The 19,817-nt window shown below is 39.0% G+C and overlaps 1 protein-coding gene across 1 annotated transcript in view; it reads left to right on the forward strand.

The window, feature by feature from the left end:
- Window positions 1–18,153, forward strand: part of ADCY2 (adenylate cyclase 2) — a 232,773-nt gene extending 214,620 nt beyond the window's left edge. Inside the window, exons 20-25 of the mRNA XM_050891204.1 lie at window positions 1,553–1,711; window positions 8,353–8,499; window positions 9,666–9,773; window positions 11,870–11,984; window positions 15,888–16,012; window positions 17,332–18,153. Of these exons, the coding sequence (XP_050747161.1) occupies window positions 1,553–1,711; window positions 8,353–8,499; window positions 9,666–9,773; window positions 11,870–11,984; window positions 15,888–16,012; window positions 17,332–17,484 (807 nt within the window). The 3' untranslated portion in view covers window positions 17,485–18,153. The remainder of the gene's footprint in view (window positions 1–1,552; window positions 1,712–8,352; window positions 8,500–9,665; window positions 9,774–11,869; window positions 11,985–15,887; window positions 16,013–17,331) is intronic.
- Window positions 18,154–19,817: the final 1,664 nt, after the last annotated feature.

Consider the following 19,817-nt stretch of genomic DNA (forward strand, 5'->3'; position numbering starts at 1 on the left):
TGGTTAATAACATAGTCTTCATTGAGGCTGCATGATAGCGTTAAACCATTGGACTACATTGAAATAGCTCTTGATTTAGATCAGCTCAAATGAGATAGTCAGGCCAGCAGAGGCTTTACTGTAGAAATAATGTCATAGAATTTATGACAAAACATTGACAATATTGAAAAGAAGTAGGGAGAGCTCCACAAAAATGCATTTTTATTCATTTGTCAACATCTTTTTAATGAAATCATACATTTCCATATAGTTCCAGTTATTGTTAGGGATGTTAAAAAACAATTATGAAAACTCTGGGAGAAAAATAAAAGAAGGATAAAGTATTATAGAAAGCAATGTTAAAAAAAAAACAAAACCAAAACAAAAAACACAACAAAATCAAAGCTGGGTTGGCCGAGCTGACTGGGCCATTTTTGATAATCTGATAATGATTTGATAAATGAAGGCATGTTATATCAATAGGCTGTTTTTAATTGTACTGCCTCCTTTTTACCAGGCTGATTGCATGACATAAGTTCAAGCTGGTAAAAGTTAGGGTCTTCCTGAAATGCCCATTATTGTAAGTGAAATTCTACACTTCAGATAAATAAGACATCTGTCGTGGTTTAACCCCAGCCAGCAACTAAGCACCACGCAGCCGCTTCCCCCTCCCCGCTCCCAGTGGGGTGAGGAGGAGGAAAGGGAAAAAAAAAGTAAAACTCGTGGGTTGAGATAAGAACGGTTTAATAACTAAAGTAAAATATAATACCAACAATAGTAATAATGAAATATAATAATAATAATAGTAATGAAAAGGAATATAACAAAAAAAGGAAGGGGGGGGAAGAAAAAAAAAACCAGTGACGCACAATGCAATTGCTCACCACCCGCTGACCGATGCCCAGTTAGTTCCTGAGCCACGATCCGCGCCTCCCGGCCAACCCCCCCTGTTTATATACTGGGCATGACGTTCCATGGTATGGAATACCCCTTTGGCTAGTTCAGGTCAGCTGCCCCGGCTCTGCTCCCTCCCAGCTCCTTGCCCACCTGCTTGCTGGCAGAGCATGGGAAACTGAAAAGTCCTTGGCTTAAGATGAGCGCTACTTAGCAACAACTCAAACATCGGAGTGTTATCAACATCATTCTCACACTAAATCCAAAACACAGCACTGTACCAGCTACTAAGAAGAGAGTTAACTCTGTCCCAGCCAAAACCAGAACAACATCATATTAAGTTGGGAAACTGTAAATTGTTTCCATAACAGTTTTTGATTTCTAGAATGCATTTCTACTAAAGCCCGAGAGTAAATAAATAAATCTTCCGTTGTTTAAGGCACCTTGCAACTTTATTTTTTTCCTGGGCCTTTTTTGGGGGGGGCTTATAAGTTTGATGAAATATATGTCACATAGTGCATGCTTGGGGTTTGATTTCTGTGGGATCTGGAATTGTACTTGAGTGGCCAAATAATAGCCTTGTAGGGGTGGTGTACTGTGCTTATTTTGTCTCTTAAACCTGTACTCCAGCAGGACAAGATGCCTATTGTTTCTTTACCTCTGTGTCCTCTTGTAACAGAATGAATATTACTGTAGGTTAGACTTCCTGTGGAAGAACAAGTTCAAAAAAGAGCGTGAGGAGATTGAAACCATGGAGAACCTAAATCGGGTGCTTCTGGAGAATGTGCTCCCAGCCCACGTAGCTGAACACTTCTTGGCAAGAAACCTGAAGAATGAGGTCAGCCATCTCTGTATATCCTCTGCTCTGTAAGAAAGCAGCGTATCCTGGAAATACCACTTAATGCTGATTTGAACAGTAGGTCCATACAGCAAGATTATAGATTTACAGTCACTTTCATTCCCTCTCACCTACCTGAAAGGCTTGCTTTACAGCACTGCATGCATCTTAGTACCTTGAAGTAAAAAATGGGAAATTATCTTAAGTGGCAATGCACGTTTTGCCTTTTGAAGGAGGGTAAAAAAGGGTGAGGAAGAAGAAGGGGATGGTTGAATCAACATGGATTTAAATTTAAATCATATGCATTCAGGTACTTTTTCCTTTGTGATCAGAGTGGAGCTGCATCCAGGTTCTGAATTTTCTTCTGGTGACTGGAGACCTTGCTTACTGGAGTGAAAATTAACCTTTTCCCTGAAACAGTGGCTATGTTAATTCTGGAAGGAGGTTCTGAACACTGAATTACCTGTTTACTCACTGCTTATGGACCTAGTCCAAGCACCAGAAAAGTCAACCAAAAGACCCCTGTTGACTTTGGTGGAAATTAGATCTGCTCCTAATATTGCTTTACAGTTTTAATAAAGCAAAAAAGGATGAAAAAATAAAATCCTTTAGAGAGAGCAGCCATTCTAGAGATCTTAAATGCAATAGTTTTAATTCCTTGTGCATACCAAACAATTGTTCCAAGACTGACAAAAGAGGGGAGAGGGCAGCTTTAGGGATTCATTTTTGATCTCCTGAGTCAAAAAGGACAATGTCTTCCCTTTCACTGTGGTTTGCATTAAGCAGTACTAATCAGTACTTTATATCAGTACTTGGTACTACCTGCAAATATTCATTTGGTAGCTACTGTCGAATGAAAACTGCTGTGGGGTTCCTTTGAATCCAGTGAAGACCTTGGCTGGAAGCCAAGTTGGCTCAGCTCCAGTTCTCAGTTCAGGCATTAAACACAGCAAACCATCAGGAGATTGCTTTCTCATTTATGTGCTATTCCATCTCAGCTCCCCAGCAGAGCAACACCATCTGCTCACCTTTGTATTGGCAACTGGATTTATATTGTCACCCCTCAAGATTCTTAGGTTGGAATGAGCTTTAGTAAATTTAGTGAAGAACAGAAATTGTAATGTGCTGAGCTCTCCAATCTATCATGTGAGCTGAAGTAAAAATGATTTGACATGATTTCAGTGGCATCCATTTTAAAAAAAAAATCTTGAGTTGTTTCCTGTTTTGTTTATTGTTAAACACAGTTTTCAAAGAGGGAAGAACCTTTCAAATCCCTGGAAATGTTCAGGAATATGAGCATCTGTTGTGTCTTCAGATTTGTTTCAATGTCAGCAAGGATGTGTTGAGCCTTAAGGGACATTCTGTATGTGTGTATGTGTATATACCTAAGAATATGTTAGGACAGATCAAGCCTTTGTTTTCTTTGTGTGGATATTTAGGTCAACAGATACTGAATTGAAATTTGTCTGCGTTTTCCTTAGTTGCAAACATTCATGTTAATATGTTTTTTTGTATATTCTTTTCTGTTTAAACCAGATTTTGAGATGAAAATTGATCTAATGGATGAATAGTCTGTTTCAGAATACTACTTCTCTTAGAATTTTATGTATGCAGCTGTATGGAGAAAAGGGCAGACAAAGCGTGCTACTGAAGAACAGGCAGCAGGGATGAAAGGGGAAAAAATGAGTGGATGAATGCTAACTGGGAGTAGCGGGAGTGTACTTTTAGACGACCAACAAAGATCTTTTCATAACGCGATACACATTGACTAATGCTGATATGGTAAAAGCAAAGTTACTTCAGAGCAAACTGTAATAAAGGTTCGTTTGCTTTACCAGAACCTCCAGAACTTGGTTTCTGTTTATAGTCTGCATGCTGGGTACCAAACAGGGTACTTGCCAGTTGAGAGAGAGAAAAATAGGAACAAATATAAAATGAAAAGCAGGAAGCAGGTCAGGATTAAATACATCTGCACCTGGCTTGTGCAGCCTTTTCCTTTATGCTGTTAGCATCCAGATCCCCTATTAGTAAAAAGTGCTTAGGAGCTTCTGTGCTGCAAGCTAACTGGCAAGCACATTACTGAGCAAGAGGAATCCTGTTTCATTAGCTACCGGATGGAGCCAGCACCCTACTTAGAGCAGAAATTCTGCTCCAGAGAAGCTGACTGCCATACCCTTCCAAGAGGTAGAATGGGACCAGTTTGCCTCCTCCATCTCGGGAAGATCTCCAGGCACTGGAGAAGAAGAGGGGACAGTAAGGAGAGCCAACCAGCAGAAATTCAGATGTTATGAAAGGGGAAAAAAAGAGGGGGGGGGGGGGAAGAGATTGACTGCAGAAGACAGGATGATTTTATTTTTGTTGAAAGAAGCACAGCAATTCCTTCCTGGAATGGTGTTGCATTTAATTTTCTGATTAAACATTTTGGAGAGTACTGTTTCAAGAGAAGTACTCATAGGAAAATTAAGACACCCCATTGCCACAGCCTTTATTATTATGAATGATCAAAATAAACTAGCTGGGAATGCCTCCTTAAAATTCTCTGACGTTTATTGTGATAGCCACAATTACTACTCATCTGGTTATAAACAGTGCCATTTGTTGTTGTTTCCATGCTGGTACTATGCTATAGAGCATTAGTGGGGATGGATATTGCCCCAGTATTAGAGAGCAAGGAAGAGAAATGGGACACTGTTGCTGAGCTTCAGCATACGACAAGTGTTTACATACAATGTGTTCATTTATTTTTGAGGTGGAGGAGAGGAAGGAGTGATAACTCAGGTTATAGAAAAAGAAGATTTATGTCTGTAATTGTAACAGTCAGGCATGCAACCCTTTCTTACAGGTTGGTTGTCCCTGTACTGGGTGGACAGCCAACAGCATAAAGCACACTGATCTTCCTGTGTCACCACAGCACTTTTATTTGAATCTCTGCTCCTGTCTTTTGCTCAGTCATATTTCTCTTCCTGATGACTGTGCGTTGTGCAAGTTGCCATGATTTATTCTGGGCAACACTTCTGCTTTCAGGGAAGACAGCAAAGGCACTTCCTAATAGCTAATTAGGGCTCCACATTTAATGTCTGTAAGACAGGCGTTTTTTTCAGTGGCAATTGTAGTAAGACAGGAGTTGCCACCCATCAGCAGTCCAGTCAACTGCAGGGCCCAGGCAGTATCCACTGTTAGATACTTCAGCAAAAGTTCGAGGAACAGCGGAAGATTAATGTGCTATTCACCCTTCTGCTTTTACCTCTAAATGTAAGGGCATATTTTGCTTCTGCAGATGCTTTTTATACACTTCCTAGTTATGCATTTTTCTAGTATTCACATAAGCATTCAGGTTTTTAACCCTCTAAGCTCTTGTCTTTCATGTTGTTGAATAGCAATGAAATATACATTTATATATCTCTTATGTAAAATATTTTTCCTTACTCTACTTTTAAATGTCCTATTTATCTTCTGGTTCCTGTATTATGAGGTGGTAAAATGAAACCATCTTCTACCATCTCTGCTTCATATTATTCAGTAATATCATATGCCTGCAGCACTGCATAGTTGGTCTGCTTTTCCTGTAAGGGTTTAGTTGCAGCTCCTAACAGACCTGTATTCTTATGACTTGAAGTTATATTCTCAAATAAACCTTTACATGGCATTAGTTTCCATGTACTTTTTCAGATATGGCACTGTCCCAGTATCACCTCTGTGCCTAGATTTTGTCTGTTTCACAAACTTTACAACTAGATTTCATCAGTAGTGTAATTCTGGCACCTTTTACATTCTCAGGATGCAAAATCAGCAGGATTCAATAAAGCAAATAAAACAGCTGCTATCTAATGTTTATCTATCTGGTAAATTAAACCAACTTTTTTTAACTAATTAACAGAGTCCCTAGGACAATAGAATGGTGTATTAATATTAATTATAACTGTACTATTAATTTGGCTGGATGTAACTTACCGGATTTTTCAAGCTGGTAGGAATATGAACAATTTTTTTTAAAAAAAATATTTGTCACAGATGCATAAAACTTGTTTATTTTGTGAGGTCAAGTTTCAAAAGTATGTGTAGTAATCCATGTTTTGAGTATTAATTATCTACATTCTGCTATAAATACTGGTGTATCTCCCTCCAGTCTTTTATGTAACACTGTGAATTTCCCCTTCTGTATTACCAAGGCCCTGTATTTGTGATGCAGTCCTCTTTTAATAACCAGCACCGTGTGTGTGGCCTGAATTCCTTCACCCAAAATTGAAATCAAGTGACAGGGAAGGTGACTTGAGGAAATAGAAGGAAAGCTGAGTTAACCACAGAATGTAATCTCTGTACCTATTCTGCTAACTTGCCTATGAAAAGCACTCAGCACATCAGATCTTAACTTTTGACTATATTTATATGCAAATGTTACTCTAGCTTCAGTGTAGACATGCCTGAGGTAAATTTGAAGTAGGTAGATGTGAAGCAAAATGCAGGCTGCAAAAGCTAAACATTTGAGGAGTAAGCCTGTTAATCTTCTTCTACTGCTCCACTTAACTGATTTCAAGCTAATTTGCGTATATCTGCACCGAGTCTAGGTGCATGCATACTCAAGACAGCCATCAGTGTACGTCACTGCAGTATTACAGAGTGGACCTGGTGTTAAGTGTGGGAGACTGGAGCAAAGAGAGGTCATTTTGGGCCTGAGCTTCTGAATTTCTTAAAGTCAGAGTCATCCTGTATAGTTTCAGGCACTCCTGAGGAAAAATTACCTCTCTAGCCTTTTTTCCATAACTAACTGAGAGAGAGAAACACTATCTGAGGTGATTCTGCCCATCTGGCATTAAAATGACCTACCAGATAGGCACATCTGCTGTACTGACAATATAGGACACATAGGATGACTGTGCTCTCAAATTAAATACTTCAGTCAGGTGTTTAAATTGCCTAAATTCAGTTGATGTCATCCAGCCAGAGGGGTTCTCTCTCCCCGCCGTTTGATTATTATATTAAATTTATTAACCAGGTGTTTATGGAGATGGATAAAATAGATGACAGAAAAATATTATCACAATATTGGTCCTTCACTAAAAACTCTCTTGGCAAGAGCACATAGGAGATCCAGAACTCCTCTGAAGTTTAGTAGCGATCTGACAGTGAACTCATTGGCTTGGACATTTTGTTTAGTTACTTTTCATTTGCACAATCAGGTCACATTGAAGTGATACTGATTTTGTATATATGGCTGTAAGCTGGATGTCAGGTACAGATGGGTGATTTCAACCAGCTCAGCTTTAAGAATATAAATAATAATGGTGAATTGCAACAATATATTCCATCCCCACTGCACAGAGGCATGGTGGAGCTTCAGTGATGCTCTGGTTATGGAGTCCTTAGAAAATAAAGGGGCAGAAAAATCTAGTAATAAATCATCTACCTCCTTCAGCTGCCCATGTTCCTCCCTGTCTGCCATTATTTTCATGTTTGCCCAGAAACTTCCCTCACACCTGTTCTGGGCTGAGGCGGTCAACAGTTTTCCTATAGTTCTGCTACTTTTCAGTTATACATCACCAATAGAGATTCACTATGTCTGTACACAGATGTGTACAGACACACCACATTGTTCCAAAAAGAAACATACTGCCAGTGAAACTGCAAAAAAAAAGCTTTGCTAAGTAAAAAGGGAAATAATATCTGATGCTTCTTGAAATCAAAGAACAAATCCTATTCACCATATTCACATGAGTACTGAAATCCTTGTTTTACTCAGATGATAACTTGAACAGAATTTGACTTTGTAGTAGTTTACAGCATCTTTTATTGCTGTGGTTACCTTTGTGTATAGATACTAATTTTTTTAAAAGTATTAGTTTAATAAATATTCTTTCTTTCTTTTTTTTAGGATGTGAATTTGTCCTGAAAGAAGAGATATTCTAATGTTTAAGGGCAGTGGAAAGGAAACTGAAAGGGGAGGGGGAGGCGGGAAAGGTGTGGTCATTTTTAGCACCAGAATCTTCCTGTGGAGCAGAGGTGCTCTCATTTCAGTGGTCACAGAAGGCAGTGGAGAATCCAACATAAATAAGTTTTAGTTCAGGTGACTTCTTTCCCTTTGCCTCAGCTCCTTGTTATGGAAAAGAAATTACAATTATTTTGTCCTATTAGGCATCTTGTCATTTTAGGTTAGGAACTATCAGGATTGTGTTGCATTATGCATTTGTAGTGCATTGGGTTTGTGATTTTGGTTCAGTTTTCTAGTTATGACAATAATACAAACAGCTAATAATAAATTAGATATTGTTTTGCAAAATACAGTTTCAGCCATGCAAGCCAGACCAAATTCTCTTCATAAGAAGCCTCAGAAATGGGCCCTATCTAATAAATTAGTGAACATTTTATGTTCACAGAGTTAATGTTCAGGAGAGAAAAAAGGTAACTTTAAATCACTAAAATATTTGCAGCTGTATATGTTGAGTCTCTTTAACAAACAGGTTTATACACCATTTAAAATTAATAAATGCAACTAAATGCGAAAAATACCCAACCACCATCTTAAGGCATTCCAACCACTGCAACACCTCCCTTCTCAGAACCAGGACACTCCATATTAATAAAGAAACTTACTTAGAGCTGGGTATGATGGATTTTTTTTCTCTATTCTATTTTCTTTTGGACAGGATCTATATCATCAGTCATATGACTGCGTCTGTGTCATGTTTGCCTCTGTTCCGGATTTCAAGGAATTTTACACAGAATCTGATGTAAATAAGGAAGGCTTGGAATGTCTCAGGCTGCTAAATGAGATCATTGCTGACTTCGATGATGTATGTACTTCTAACAACAATCAACATATGATTTCAATCTTAATAACTCAGGGTATGCAACAGTAAGCAAACATACTTGAAAGGGAGAGTGGAAGAGCTGTCAGAAAAGAACTTTTGTGTGCCTGGTCATGTGGAAATTACTTACAGGGAGTATTAAAGGAAAAAGAGATTTATGTAGGACAAATCAGATATTGATCTGACATCATACTCAATTGCTTTTGATTCGCTATAATGAGAATCCTATGTGTATATCTGGTGGAGAAATTTTTGCCCTTCAGCTGCAGTTCATGAGGCAGTTAGATTACATGCCATACATTAACTACAGTTTCTAAATACTAGTGCCTAAAGTCAGGTAAATCTGTGTCCCCTATAATGATACAGTTTTGTGTTATACCCGATCTGTGTTGGTCTCATACAGAGCGTTGATCAGTTGATACATGAGCGACTCAAAGGATTGTGTAAATTTTAATATTCCATTCTCTGATGTTACAAGCAAGTACAGAGTATGACTACAGATGGATTGTGAAAAGGCAGCTGTAAAGGTCTCACTGAGAACAATATTTGTCTTAAAGAAAGTTATTAGTGATGAAGATACCAGAAAAAGGCGTTAAGACCATGTCATGACTCAGAGAGCACAGTCTGGATTTGCAGGTCTGCAGCTATAGAGGGTATTTTAGCAGCAAACCCATTTGGAGAACATTGGAATGTCCAAAACAACCTGAGATATGAACTAAAATCCTTGGATTTTCGTCCCATTGGCACGGACCGTCCCATTGGCATGGAAGACATGCTTACTTTCAGAAAGCTGCTTAAAGCTTAACTGTTGGCTCGCATAGTGACTCAGTTCCAATATCAAATGAATGCAAAGTCTACTGACTTTTAAGAGCTCTATGTACAATAAGGTGGAATTTATTCTCATTACTATAAATTTAGTCACTTTATAATAAAAAGTTATTTTAGCAGACAGAAATTCCCTTTCGTTGGAGGCTGTAACCATTGTTTTATCCATCCTTAAGTCCTTCATCCTATATATATTTGTGAAGCCATTTGGGGTCTATAAAGAGACTGTTCTAAGAATTGATGGTCTGAATGCTGTTAGAATAACAAAGCTGTTAGAGTAACAAGGCTGCTGTTCTGAATAATGAATAACCATCCTTGTTTTACAGTTATTGTCAAAGCCAAAGTTCAGTGGAGTTGAAAAGATAAAGACCATTGGAAGCACTTACATGGCAGCAACAGGATTGAGTGCTACACCCAACCAAGAACAGTGTCAGGTACAGGAAAAGGTTCCTGCTTAATAAAAAACATGTTCAAATGAAGGCTAAATTTCTGTTCATTAAACTGCAGGTTATGTATAATGTTGTGGCCTAGTTTTTTCTCATTAACATAGATTGTACTGTACTGGACAAGTGTATACTTTTGTTTAGTGGTCTCTGTGAATTATTGTTCTTCGCATTGCGGTTTGAAAATGCCACCTCTGGATTTGCTAAGTCTAAAACAGGCCTTCTACTCTAAATACAATACAGCATTTTATTCCTACATGCTGCAGCAGAACTGGATTTATAGAGTGTACAAAAGACTGCATGAATGAGTATTTTCCATTGTAAGCTGGGAGGGCTGAGTAGCCATACTAAATGTACGCTTACAGAACCCTCAGGCTCAGCATTGAGAACGTGTTCTTTGTTTCTGGTTTACTTAATAGGGTAGGATTGGGAACTACAGTCAGTAGAAATGAAGTTCAGAGAAGCAATTCATAACTTTTAAGCAAAAACTTTGCTTTTGCCATGATCTTTAGAGTACTACAGGTTAGCGACAGGGAGACAGCAATTATGAATCAACACATTCTCTGCTAAGGATTAATGTGCTCTTGCCAAAATCATGTTCCTTCTAGACAGAAGCAATTAACACCTGAACTATAGACCCTAAGGATCCTGAGGACAAAAAAAAGAATGATTTTAAATTAGCTCTGACATGTAATACAGGGAGATGAAGGGGATGAAGGAAATGCAGAACTGTAGACTGGAGATGAGAAGACATAGAGGAGTTCTCAATCACAACTAAAACTAGTCTGTGCACAGGAAGAAATTAATCATTTGAGTTATTTCCACAAACTGTGAATCAAGACATCCAAGTTTTAGTGTTCCTTTGGTGATTTAGTATACATTTTCAAAAGAAATCCACCAGAACTCAGGAGCCTTCAGTCCAGATGCCCAAAGATGCACAGATACTGCAGTACCTAGTGTGGCAGTGACTGACTGCTAGGCATACTGCTGGGAACCGCCCCCAGCTTAAAACAAGCACCCAAGGAAGACTGAGTGCCTAAGGAGGGGGTCTGAATACATCAACTGAACAGGAAACCATCTGTCTTAGCTAGGAGTGAACTCCAAACGAAACAGGCTTCATTCATCTAAACAGCTGCTCTGGCAAGCACCACTACTGTCCCACCTAGGCTGATTCATCTACTCTATGAATCATCTCCTGAAGTTGTCGTCTGTCCATCTCTTCTGTCACTTTATCTCAAGAAGTGAGGAAGATTCAGTCATTTCTCATAGAGATCAGTGAGTCCATCTCTTATGAAATCATTCTCTTGTCAGGGTCCTACCCTGGGCTGTGGGAGCCTGAAAATCAATTTTCTCCTCAGCCTGAGGGGACTCAAACCAGTACTTAGAAATCAAGCTACACTGTTGATGTATGAGGAGACATTAAGTCTATAGCCTTTATAAGTGGTATAAGCTCTGTGCTAGTAAATTAGAGGATAGAGGATAGGTTGCCTTCTTCCTCTCTTCCTCTTGTATTTTATTCATTTTCAGGTCTATTAGATGTTCTCAGAGGTGCTTGCTTATCTACCAGATGAGATCAGTGGAGGAACTCTTAAAATTGTGAATTTCACTGGATCTTAAGCATTAACTAGGGTGCTGAGCTGTGCAACAGTGAGAGGGAGAAGTCTCCGTGGGGCTGCCCACAAGCATTATTTATTATTAAAGGGCATAAAATAGAAGCAGACACTTAGAGAAAATTAATGAGCACATCCTAGGCACACATAGACATTGAGTGCCTGTGGGATTAGATAGCAGCTAATCAGTTATTTGACAATCAAAGCATTAGATTAGGCATGGTTTGGATCTATCATCTCTAGACTGCCTGATTGTGTAAGTAAAATGCATCCTGGTCTATTGGCCATTGTTTGATCTAACTGATGCTGGACAGGGCACCATCTTCTATATTACTTTTCTTCTGCTGCCTGCTGGCATTAGGACATCCGTAAGGATTTAAGTGCTTTCAAGTGTTCAGCATATTTTGGTTGTATTCTCACAGCAACTAAGGCTAAGGAATATGATTTTACTCTGTTCGTTTGGCTGTTTAAATTCAGGAACCTGAACGACAGTATATGCACATAGGAACCATGGTGGAGTTCGCATTTGCCTTGGTGGCAAAACTGGATGTCATAAACAAGCATTCATTCAATGACTTCAAGTTACGAGTAGGTATGTATCACAGGATTTTTATGAGAATATCATGGAGGAGGGGGAGAATTCAGTGTGAAGTACCAGCTGATTAAAGTGTTAGTAGAACTGACCAAAAGGGCGATGAAAGTAAATAGCACCATCTTTAGCCTGTTTAAAGGCAGCCTACATGGTATTGCCCATTAACCATAGCTGCTGTTGTCGCAAGGAGTGTTTCAAGGAAGGACTCAGAAAAAGGCAGTATTCCTAAGTAAAGAATGGTTGAAAAAATATGTTCCCATGGCTCTGAATGGTTTTATGGTAACTCTATAACAATTATTCTAGAGGTTGTTAACCACATAAATTTTTTAAGCTTATCAATACCAAAGGACACAAGAAGACTCTAGACAGGGCTTGACAAAACCATATAAATGGTTTTGGAGGACGAGAACTATAAGGGGCCAGTGAGGCTGGAGTTTGAAATATTTTAGATGTACTGAACTCAAGCAAGCATACAAAAATGCACCCCTTCCTTCCCAGTGTTCGACGAAGGAGGGTATTTCTCTGTTATCCTGTGGTTATTGACAAATAAGAGCAAAGATGACTAGTTGTTTATATTTGAAAGGGGTATCCCTTATATTTCAGCTTCTAATTGCTTCTACTTGTGCATCATGGTATTTTAAAAAAGAAATAGGCAGCTGCAGTAAGCCATGGAAAGGATGATGAAATAAATGAATTCAGAGCTGGTCAAGAACCATATGTTCCAAAATGTTTATTTCCTGATAGCAGTACACAGCAGTTTTACAATGCAATATGTAACTTGGAAAGTGTGAAATGAAAGCAGTAAATAAATATTGGAAACCCATAAATCCTGTAAACATGTCAGAAGTATTTGATTTCCAACAGTTATTATCCTGTCTTGTCTTTTTCTTGCTGTACCACTTGCTTTTCCTTTCGGCGGCTCCTCACACGTTTATTTCACAGTGCCACCCACCGGCAAAACTTGCTATCTTCTGACTTGAAATATGTGTTCCTTAGAGCACTGCTTTGCCAGTATGTTTTGTATTCCTTGTTGGAGTTAAAAAGTGACAAAGCAAATCTGAAGTATGCTTCTTTCACAAAGTGTTAGAGAACTTGATGGGTTTAAAAGAAACGTGTAGAAATACCATATTTCTTTCTGTACAGAATAAAAGTTCTCTTCTTGCCATAGATGACATGCTACATACTTGCAAACGTACTTATATCAGCAGTGTCAGTACAGATAAAGAGCTGCTGCGTGTCAGGGCTAAATCCGCAAACTGATTAAAGCAATACTGGCTCCGTTAAAGTGAGGATCATGCAGCAAACTTTCTAGGGGAAAAAATAATACGTGCTTGTGATTTTTAAAGTGTTTGCTATAGATTCCAGAGAAGTCAGACTCCTTTGCTTCATGAAATGAGGAATGATTAAATCTACAAAGGGACACAGGCCCCAAACTGGCACTTTTGCCACCTTAATCCAATATAGGCACCACTGAGATCTTCACTTCCCATCTTCACTTCACTTCTTCTCCACTTCCCACCACCACGTGACTATGACAGCATCTGATATCCATAGCAATTAGAGCCACAGAAACATTTGAACATCTACCTCCGACATAATCCCTGCTGTAAGGATTTAAACACAAACTGCCATTTATAAAAACCTTCCTCGGCCAGCATCTAACCCCAGAATTGTTGCAACTCACTAGAGGTCTCAGCTTTCAACCTTCATTTTCTGTGAGTGCCTGAAATGCTAATTGTGCCTTAGGAAGTACACAGCCTACTGTGGCATTGTCAGGCAAGGGAGGGGAGCACCTAGATTATATTTCAGGCATTCCTCCCCTTCTGTTAGCTAAGGTGTTTGATTTATTAGACAAGCTCAGATATGCTTTTGCAGCAAGTTTTGCACAAGTACTGCTTTTTTTCAAACAGAATAGAGGCTGACGTTGTTTTCCATATAGCTTCACGGTTAGAACATTTATCTGTGTTGTGGGTGAACTTAATTTGGTTCCTGCTTTTGGCTGAGGCTGCTCAAGCATGGGGATCCCTGTTCCCTGAGAATGCTATGAGCCCAGGCTGTTGGATATTTTGGAATGAGATATTCTCTGTCTGTCCTGCTGAACAGCATTTGCTGAACAGTATTTGCCTTTTCATGGAATAATTAATACGGATACAAGAGAAAGAGACAGATGTATCACCCTCTGTTAGAGCATTCACCTGGACTGAGAGTACTACTCTTCCAGCCTTGCCCCAACAAACATTCACATGTGTCATGCGAAAGAGACCCGCATGAGCGGGAATAACATAGAGCAGCACATCCCAGAATGCCTGGGTGGCCAAAACACATCCCTAAGAGATACAGGTAGAAGTCTGCTCAAAGGAGGAGGGATCTGAAGCTGGCTCTCCAGCCCCTGAGGTATCACTCAAACCATCAGCAGTGGTGGTTCAGGAAGGAGGCAAAAAAATAAAAGTCACCTCCTGCCCATTGTATTTTGTAGGAAAGTCCCACCACACTGCCCTAACTTTTGGACCATGGCAGAGCATATGCCACACACATCTCTTCAGTATTCCCCACTAGCCAGCTTGGGCTACTCAGCAGATGGCTTTTGTGGATTCCACTCTTAGGTCCCTAGTGCTTTCTACACGCTGGATGTCATGAGGCCGAAAGACACACCCATGGCTTGGTTGTTAATGCAGAGTGTTGCAAGGCCTAAGTCCCTTTGTGCATTTAATCCCAAACGCTTAGACAAATATTTATCAGGTTCTCTCTGGTATCCTTCAGGGTTTGCATATTTCCCCAATTTTCTAAATTTAACTGCTACAGTCACTTTTTCCAGGGTTTCCAAGTGGGCTTATAGTGTGGTTGCTAGCCCATGCTGCCATGTTACATATGATCCATACTAGATGAGCCAGCTCTGAGATGGCTCCCCGTGCTACAATCACACTTTCATTTTGCTGCATAGATATACCCCTAGTGATGGTTTCTGTCAAGGAATTAAGAGAAGTCAGTTATGATCCATCGATGTGGAGATAATTTTAGAAATCCAAACTACTCACTTGTCCAGGGTTTATTTCTCACTAGGTCTAACTTGGCTTTCCTGCTCATCGGTATGTATAGTTACAATTATAGTATATTTGATGCTGGTTAACGATAGCGCTTTTGATTTTGCCTCCTGGTTTCCTTCCCCACTAGCAGAGTACAACTCACTCCCTTTACAAACGTAACATAGGATACAAACTGACTACAAGACAAAAAATTCCTAGTCTAATGAGGGACTATACTATGTTGTTCTTCACTGTTATAGTGCGCGTTTCAGAACTAGCAATTTGTTACTCTTACTCCATGCCTAATCAAATTATTTGAATACATATATTTATATTGCAGTTATTTAGGACCATTCTATGGGCAATCCAGCCTTCAGAACAAGGCTTCAAATCCTTCCAGCTCATTCGCATTAGTTTATTCTACATTTAAGAAGCAAAGAATACTGTAAAAATCATTTGATTTGGCCATCAGCTATTGCAGAGAGGAGAAGCCCTTTTCACTACAAGTAGAAATGAAAAGAAATTCTTGTCTGTCTGTTTTCCCAGAAGCTGCTGCTCTCCCACAGTGTGTTCCTCATGCTATCTAATAAAGGCAGTAGCAGGTTATTAGGATACTAATGGTTGAAAATATCAAATTTACTCAGGATGGGAGGGAGCTGTAAAACTAAAATTAGATTAACTAACTTTTGGCATTTTTATAATTAGCATCCCCATGCTGCAAATGGTTGATAAAACAGTTGTGAACAGACTCTTGGTTGCTATACTCACTATTCAGCATGGGCCAAATACCATGTTCATTGACTTGATATGTTACCAGATGCACTGTGTGTCCTTGTTTGGTGGATCTTCGTTCTTAATGTTAAGTTCTGATGCTTTCCAGGTATCAACCATGGACCTGTAATAGCTGGAGTAATTGGAGCTCAAAAACCACAATATGATATCTGGGGCAATACCGTAAATGTGGCCAGCAGGATGGACAGCACTGGTGTCTTAGATAAAATACAGGTAAGTCTTGGTTTTGTGCTAGTATTGATCTTAATCCTTTGAGTTTGGTGCTTAAAAAACATCATATATTTGTACACTAAACAGGTCTATGTTTTGGAGCTGAGGATGCCTAAGAAAAAAATACCTACTAGCTGTAGCTGTACATATCGAAAGAATTAGACCTTGGGCAGGAAAGTAAAGAATTAAAAGAAAATTATAGGGAAAATGGGAGGAGAATCAAAACTTTGTCTTGACCCTACAGAGGAATACAGTGGAGGAAGTCATGGGTTGCCTGGAAATGCATCCCTAGATTAAGAGAGGATTTGAGGTAAATCACATTTCTATTCTGTGAATTTCTAAACTCATAAAACACTAGCTACCTTATCTCTGAAGGGCATTCCTGATGTTAATTATTTCTAAATAAAGGAAATGACCATGACTGCTGTACATCAAGTTAAATCCATAAGGCAATCATGAAACTTCCCTTTTAATGAACCATGCTGATTAATTATCTTTATAGATTATTATCTGTATAGATTATAGATAGACCTGTATAGAAAAGACCTTCAATTCACTAACTTTCCAGTGATTCCATAGTCAAGGATCACATTTTAAGTATCTACCTAGTATGCTGCCTAGCACTTCGGGATCCCAGCATGTGATTGAAAGCACTCCAAATCTATGATTGAGACTATGCAGAACTAAGTAATGGAAAAGTAAAGTTACCAACTTTAAAAACTGAAAATAGAAGGGATGTCAAAGCAATGACATCTACAAACACTTGCTTGCTTCACAAAGAAACACAGACAGTCCGAGACAACTGATGCTGTTGAACAACCTCTGTCCTAGTGGGCTTTCACCTAAACTGCCTAAAGTTTGGTTCACTGCCAGTTATGTGAGAAACTGGCAACAGCAGCTCTGACAGATGATGCTAATGTCTTACTATCACTTCATTCAGACAGTGTTAGCATTTGCAAAAAGACGGGGAAGCTTGGGTCTGCCGAACTGAAAAACAGCTCCTGAGGTTGAGAAAAATGCTCTATGAGGAAGAGTGTTGTCCCTAGTGCCATTTGTGTATCTACGAGCCCTCTGTTTGCAATCCTAGGTACAGAAATGGTTATACCAAATTTGATACTTGATGTAAGCGATGAGAATGGGCATCCAGCAACGGACTATTTGAAAGCTCAGGTCCTCAAAGCTCACTTGAGACCCTTAAAGGCCTTACAAGCATTATAGCAAACCCCTTATAATTGCTGAGAACGTATGTTCTTTTCACACTCTGGAAGAAGATTCTGCTTTGCTCTGTTATCAACACTGGTTGTATTACTGTATTGTTGCAGGTTACAGAGGAGACGAACAACGTCCTGCAAACACTGGGGTACATGAGCACTTGCAGAGGAATAATAAATGTAAAAGGAAAAGGAGAATTGAAGACATACTTTGTACATACCGAAATGACAAGATCCCTTTCACAAGGGAACGTGGCATCTTGAAGATGCTTGTACGTGTCATCAATACCATATTTTCAGGAAAGTATCACGCACTTTTTAACTACATTTTGGCCCTTAACATGCGTGCTATTTTCTGGTATGTGGCACTTATTTTAATATGGCTGCAGAATAGTCCCATGAGCCATCATTTTGCACCTTGATATTCCTATGTTCAAGGACAGTTGCGATGTACGCTATAGGACTGGAAGATTGTACTGCTACTTGCACTGTTATTCAAAGACAAGAAAAGAAGGAACAGGAATTAAAAGGAGATAACTATCCTGAAAGGACTAAAAAGAGATGTTAGTGACAAATGCGGGGAAAAAAGGCAATAAAGCTAGGGGTGCATACTATTTTCTGATGCATGGTGTTTTCTGGAAAATACAGTCGCTCCCCAATAGCATCCACTAATCTGGTATTAAAGTATACAGTATTTGTAAATAAGTTTACTCTGTCCACACATGATTTGGATGTGATCACCAGTTGCATCTCATAGCCAGGGACACGTTGGGTGGCTTGCTGGCATTCTTTCTGAAGAGAGAACTAACAATGCTGGAATAGTTTTGTACAAACGTGTCAAATGTTTTGAAGCTATTGTCTTTTGTAAGGTTAATTCATTAAAAGTTTATATGTACTTTGTCTTACTGTTGCTGTCTCTTAGTTTTGCTTCCTTCCATGGCTTCTGTCGCTCTAAACCTGCGCGTCCTCTGCTGCTGCCGCTGCTGCTTTTTATTCAGCAGTTAGATGTTGAGGCAGGCTATGGCCAGCTATCTCAATAGTCTTGGTCAATAATATCTGCTAGACTTGCTATTGCCTTTCAGAAATTGAATCACCTCTCTTGTCTTCAGTCTTGGGTGGCATCCTAGGCACTTTGCCATCATTTACTCCCCAGGTGATACAGAAGACTTACCTCAAATCCATAAACACAAAGCGGGGGACACTGGAGACAGTAGCAGTGTTGCTACTTTGCAACTGGCCTGCAATGCTTAAACAATAACTAGGAGAAGCTGTACAAGAGAAGAAAAGTTTTGTTTGTTTTGCACTTCGACAACCTCTTTTGCCCTTGCATGCCTTTCGCTTGACCTTTACAATGCCGGATTTCATGGGATTATTAAAATAATCATCTAATTTATTGGGACATGAGTATGAGCGGAAGATACAAAAAATGCTATTTTGTGGATATTCAAGATGACTAATTAAATCCCGTTGAACTAAAAAGTATCACACTTGCAGAATTTTAGAGATGAGCCAGGTGAAAGACTGAAAAAGCAGTTAATTGTACTATCTATGCTCCTTTGAAGCATAGATAGTAAAGATTAATTTTTGCTTTGCTATAATCAGTACTTGAAATTAACGTATTCTTTTAGTCATAACATCCTAACAAGACCAAAATTAATAAAATAATCCTATTTACAAAATAGCATATAATTACAAGATTTTTTTCTGACTGATACCATATGAATATAGAAGTCAACTTATGCACTATTAGCTCTGGCATGTTATTGAAATGTAAAAAGTATTCAGATTTCTCATTCACAAAACACATATTTACATTTGTATTGCACTGGTGTCCTTTCAGAAGGAGTTCTCAAAATTGTGGGTCACGAATAAATGGCATCAGGCCACAGTCTCACTGAGTGTGGCACAGTTTACTTACAGCAGCCATCTGCCCACTAGCAAATTGGAATGGCAGTAGATTTCAAAATGCCTACATTTGCAGTAAAATAGACAATCTGAATTTTGATCCCTTTAAGTTAGTCTAAAAGCAAAATGCAAGTTATTTCAGTTGTGTCCAACATAACACACTTGATGTCTCACCCAGAGCTGGAGACTTTTGATCAGTAACTCTCAAGACAGGTGCTCAGTCTAATAAAATCTCATTAAAAATATTTTGTTGTCTTTATGATTTTTTCCTTTTAATTAATAAGATAAATATTTTCCAGGGAATGAAAGACTTCCCAAATAGCTCACGTGGCAGCAGAAACAATGTCCCAGTCATTGCCTAAAACAAGCTATCACTTAGCTATGCTGAAGATTTCTCCTAAATCCCTCCTCTCCACTTACTATAAATTTGTCCTAGGAACAACTAAAAAAAGTTATTAATCTCTTAGACTTTGAATGTACTTGGGGCCCTTAAAATCATTCTGGTATTATCACAGCTCAAAGCAGTCATTTCTTACTGTGGATGAAAACTCTTTATGTAAAGTTGATTATATTGTACTGTCATATCTATGTGCAGCTTTCAGGTATAACCTGGACATTCAGGATTTTGCTTTTCATTTGTATTCTTGCACACCAGTAGCAAACCTTGTACCTAACTCGATAGCCTTGTTTCT

This window comes from Gymnogyps californianus, chromosome 2 (genome assembly GCF_018139145.2).
Source record: "Gymnogyps californianus isolate 813 chromosome 2, ASM1813914v2, whole genome shotgun sequence".
Classification (NCBI taxonomy): Eukaryota; Metazoa; Chordata; class Aves; order Accipitriformes; family Cathartidae; genus Gymnogyps; species Gymnogyps californianus.